Source organism: Rhincodon typus, chromosome 44 (genome assembly GCF_021869965.1).
Source record: "Rhincodon typus isolate 14 chromosome 44, sRhiTyp1.1, whole genome shotgun sequence".
NCBI lineage: Eukaryota > Metazoa > Chordata > Chondrichthyes > Orectolobiformes > Rhincodontidae > Rhincodon > Rhincodon typus.
The window spans coordinates 1,547,656-1,552,390 of NC_063375.1; the positions used below are offsets into that span (position 1 = coordinate 1,547,656).

General features: G+C 54.0%; 1 protein-coding gene across 1 annotated transcript in view; it reads right to left on the reverse strand.

Annotated features, from left to right (window-relative positions):
- Positions 1 to 366, reverse strand: part of LOC125487751 (biglycan-like) — a 3,168-nt gene extending 2,802 nt beyond the window's left edge. Inside the window, exon 1 of the mRNA XM_048619948.1 lies at positions 312 to 366. Coding sequence (XP_048475905.1) covers positions 312 to 366 — 55 coding nt within the window. The remainder of the gene's footprint in view (positions 1 to 311) is intronic.
- Positions 367 to 4,735: the final 4,369 nt, after the last annotated feature.

A 4,735-nucleotide genomic window follows, 5' to 3' on the forward strand; every position in this document is an offset into this window, starting at 1 on the left:
TGTTTCCTCTCCACCTATCCTCTCCTCTATCCATCTTCTATCCGCCTCCCACTCTCTCCCTATTTATTTCAGAACCCCCTTCCCCTCCTCCTTTTCTGATGAAGGGTCTAGGCCCGAAACGTCAGCCTCTCTGCTCCTATGATGCTGCTTGGCCTGCTGTGTTCATCCAGCCCTGCACCTTGTTGTCTCTGTCATTGGTCCTCTGCCGTTGGGTGAAGAAGTCACATCGGTGTTCAGGGTGGGTGAAGCAACATTTCTCCAACAGTGACATTAAAGTTGTTGAGTGGGAAACGGGTGTGTTTGATTGGTACCTGTTCGGGATACCAATTGGTTCTGGGTCCATGGCTCTGTGTGAATACACATCATTCCTACACTATAACACTGTGCTCCCTGTACTCAGCTCTCCTCAGATGGTCAGGGGAGCTGGCTAAAACCACATCCTGTGTTTACACACTCATAGATCTCATCTCTCTGCCTATGTCTCCAGCTCTCTTTCTGCCTTTCTATCTCTCCCTGTCTCTCTCCTTTTCTCTTTCTCCCTCCCCCTTTCTACCTCTCTCTCCTTTCTATCTCTCTCTCACACTTTCTATCACTCTGTCTCCCTTTCCATCTCTCCCTGTCTCTTTCTATCTCTCTCTCTCTCCCTCCCTTTCCCTTTCTCTCTCAATCCTTTTCTCTCTCTTTCATTCTATCTCTCCCTCTCTCACACTCCCTCTCTCTCACCCCCTTTCTCTCTCTCCTTTTTGTCTCTCCTTTTCTGTCTCTCCCGCTCCCTTGCTCCCTCGCTCACACATACACACACTCTCTCTGTTTTTCTCTCCCTCTGTCTCTGCCCCTTGCTTTCTCTCTCTCTCTGTCTCTCGCACACATTCTGCCTCTCCCGTGCTACCTCTGTCTGTTTCTCTCCCTCCTCTCTCTTCCCTGACGCCGCTCGTAACTTTCCCTCACATTCCTTCTCCTCCTGCACCCCCCATCTCTCCCTTTCTCCTTGCTCCCTGCTTCTCACTCCTTCACTCCCGATTTCTCTCTCGCACCCCCCCTTCTCTATCCTTTAAACTCTGATGGAGCAGGCAAGCATGTTTCTGAGAGACTGTGAGGAGGCTTCGCCCAGACATATGGTTGTGTTTAACTTAATCAGGGCCTGAGATCTCACTGTGTTGAAGGGACACGTTTGGTATGTTTGCTGGGGGTGGGGGGAGTTGGAAGAAAGTTGGAGGAGGAGCAGCAGTTTCTCTGGCACAAGGCAAGTGGGCACACAGCAGATCGCACTGTGTCCATGTTTCGGAGAGAGCGTACAAGCTAGCCAGGAGGGTGGTGGTGTTTGGGGTTGGGGTGAGGTTGCAGGGGGGAAAATGCAGCCCTGGTTTTCTTCTGTCTCTCACTGTCTCTGTGTGTCTCTCTCTCTCTTCATCTCTGTCTCTCTTTGCCCCCCCCCCAGTCTCTCTGATTGTCCCTCTCTCTCTCCCTCTTCACATCTCTCTCTCTCTCCATCGCTGCCTCCCTCTCTCTCTCTGACCCCCTCTCCCCTTCACTCTCTCTCTCCCTCTCTCTCTCTCTCCCCCTCTTCACACATCTCCGTCTCCCGCCCCCATCAATCTCGACCCTCTCTCCCTCCCCCTTCCTTCCTCCCACCCTCTCTCTCTCTCCCACCTCGCTCCCTCTCTCTCCCTCCCTCTCTCCCCCACTCCCTCCCCCTCTCCCTTCCTCTCCCTCTCCCACTCCCTCACTTCATCTCCGCACGTTCTACCCCTCTCTCTCCTCCTGCCTCCCTCCCTCACTCCTTCTCCCTCTCTCTCCCACTCCTTCCTTCCTCTTCTCACCCTTTCCCTCTCTCTCTCTCCCCCTCCCTTCGTCCCCCTTCTCCCTCTCTCTCCCACTCCCTCCTTCCTCTCCTCACCCTCTACCTCTTGCTCTCTCCTTCCCTCCCTCTCCTTCTCCCACTCCCTCCCCTGCCCTTCCCCTCTCCCTCCCCCTCTCTTTCTCTCTTCCCCCCCCCCCCACCCCCTCTCTCTCTCTCTCTCTCTCTCTCTCTCTCCCTCCCAGGATGTGTAAATAATGTATGTGGGCCGTGTTTGAAGAGAAACAGTGCTGAACATTCCAGCAAATTCCTTTCCCTTGATCTCTTGCTGTAAGCACCAGCTGCTGCCTCCTGTTTCCTTTCGCAGAGAGACTGCGTGCTCTTTAATCCCTCCAAACTGAGGCCATTCCCAGCTCCTCATGGCCGCTATGCCTGCCCCATCTCCCACAGCCCAACAGAGCTGAGTACACGCTCCCTCTCACTCACTCTGCCATCTAACCGCACACTCCCTCAGGCTCCTCTTCCATCCTACCTCTTATCCATCTCTTCCACACACGCTCTCTCTCAGCTACACTTTCTTGCACTCTCTCACGCTGTCCATCTCTCTTTCTGACCCATTCTCTTTCTCACTCTCTTTCGTTTTCTCTCCCTATCTCTCAGTGTCTCACTCTGTCTGTCTCTCTCTCTCTTTCTCACTCTCTCTCATTATCTTGTCTTTCTTTCTCTCTGTGTGTCTCTGTCTCTCCAGCTGTCTCTCTCTCTCTCTCTGTGTCCCTTTCTCTATCTCTCTCTCTCTATCCCTCCCTCTGTCTCTCTTCCTGTGTGTGTGTGTCTCTCTCTCTTTTTCCTTCTTTCTCTCTCTCTCTCCCCCAACCCCATCTCTCTCTCTCTCTCTCCTTCTGTATGTCATTTTCTTTGACTCTGTCTGTCTTTCTCACTCTCATGCTCTCTCATTCCCTCTGTCTCTCACACATGCATACTCTCTAGAAATAAAAGCCTACTACACAGGAACAGGAGGCCATTCAGCCCCCCTGAGCCTATTCCCCCATTCAATCCATATCTTAATCCCTACCTACCCACCTCGGCCCCTTAACCCCCTACACACCCAACTCTGATCGATTCTTCCTCACCCCCTTACTTCCCCAGGCTCTTAGCCACCTTTTCTGGGCAGTGAGCAACAGAGAGGGATGGAGCCAATCAGAGAGACAGAAAGAGAAAGAAAGACATTAGAAAGACAGTCAGAATGACAGATAGAGGAAGAGAGGCAGAGAGCAAGTGAAAGAGATGGAGGGAGAGGCAGAGAAACAAAGGGATAGAGACAGTTACAGAGAAAAAGAGAGACACAGAGAGAAGCAGAGTGAGAGAGAGAGACAAAAGGAGAGAGAGAGAGACAGAAAGTGGGGGAGACAGAGAGAAGCGGAGTGTGAGAAAGAGAGAGACAGGGAGAGAGAGAGATTTTTAATCAGGAAGGGGGATCGAGGGGTTATATTCGAGGCTGAGAGAGAGAGAGATGTTTAATCAGGAAGGGGGATCGAGGGGTTATATTCGAGGCTGAGAGAGAGAGAGAGATGTTTAATCAGGAAGGGGGATCGAGGGGTTATATTTGAGGCTGAGAGAGAGAGAGATGTTTAATCAGGAAGGGGGATCGAGGGTGAAAAAGGCAGAAAAGTGGGGTTGAGGGTGACCAGATTAACCATTGAATGGGGGTGTGGGGGGTCGGGTGGGGGAGGGGGATAGCTGACCCGATGGGCCTAAATTCTGCTCCGAAATCTCACGGAACGACGACGCAGGGAACAGATCCGTGTCGGCGGCGCGGGCAATCCCGGGAGCGAGGGAACGAGAGGAGATCCCGTCGACTCCTACCTGTCGGAGGGGCGGTGAGGCAGAGGGAGCCGAAGACGAGGAGGAGAGGGGAGAGTGGAGAACCGGGGGGAGACATTGTAAAACAGGATCCAGAATGGAATGCTCGCTGACAGGAGGCAACCGCGCGAGAGATCATTGACCTGAGAGAGGGAGGGAGAGAGAGAGAAAAGGTCGAGGCGAGAAGGTGACGAAGGGGGAGAGAAGGGAGGGGGAGATTGGGGAGAGAAGGGAGGGGGAGAGAAGGGAGGGGGGGAGAGGGGGGAGGGGAGGGGGAGAAAGAGGGAGAGGACGGGCTGACGGACGGGTGGGGGGTGGGGGATCGGAGTTGCTCAACGCTTGAGCGTGGGAGTTTCTCATCAGGAGTTTCCAGTAAAACTCAGTGACCAGAAATAACACAGTCACACCGTGTACGTGCTCCCTCATCTACACCCCCCAAACCCCTCCTTCCCTCTCTCTCTCAGAGAGACAGACAGGGGAGGAAAGGACAGAGAGGGAGGCAGGACAGGGAGATAAGAGAAGGGGAGAGAGAGAGGGGAGGTGGGAGAAAGAGAGAGGGGAGGGGAGTGTGTGAGAGAGAGAGAGAGACAGAGAAAGAGAGAGAGAGAAAAGAGGAGGGAGAGAGGGTGACGGAGAGGGAGAGAGGGTGACGGAGAGAGAGAGAGACACAGACAGACAGAGCGACAGACAGAGAGAGACAGAGACAGAGGACTGGGGAGAGTGTTGGGAGAGAGAGAGAGAGGAGGGTGGATGGGGGGGGGGGGGGGGGGGGAGAGAGAGAGAGGGGGGGGGGGGTGGGGGGAGGGGGGGGAGAGAGAGAGGAGAAGGGGGAGATAGAGGAAAAAGAGAGAGGGGAGGGGAGTGTGTGAGAGAGAAAGAGGAGGAGAGAAACAGAGATAGAGAGAGAGAGACACAGAGAGAAGAGTGGGGAGAGCGAAAGAGGGAGAGTGACGGAAAGAGAGAGACACGTACAGACAGAGCGACAGACAGACAGAGAGAAAGACAGAGAGAGGGGGAGGAGTGGGGAGAGTGATGGGAGAGAGAGAGGGGGGTTGATGAGAGGGGGTTGGAGAGAGA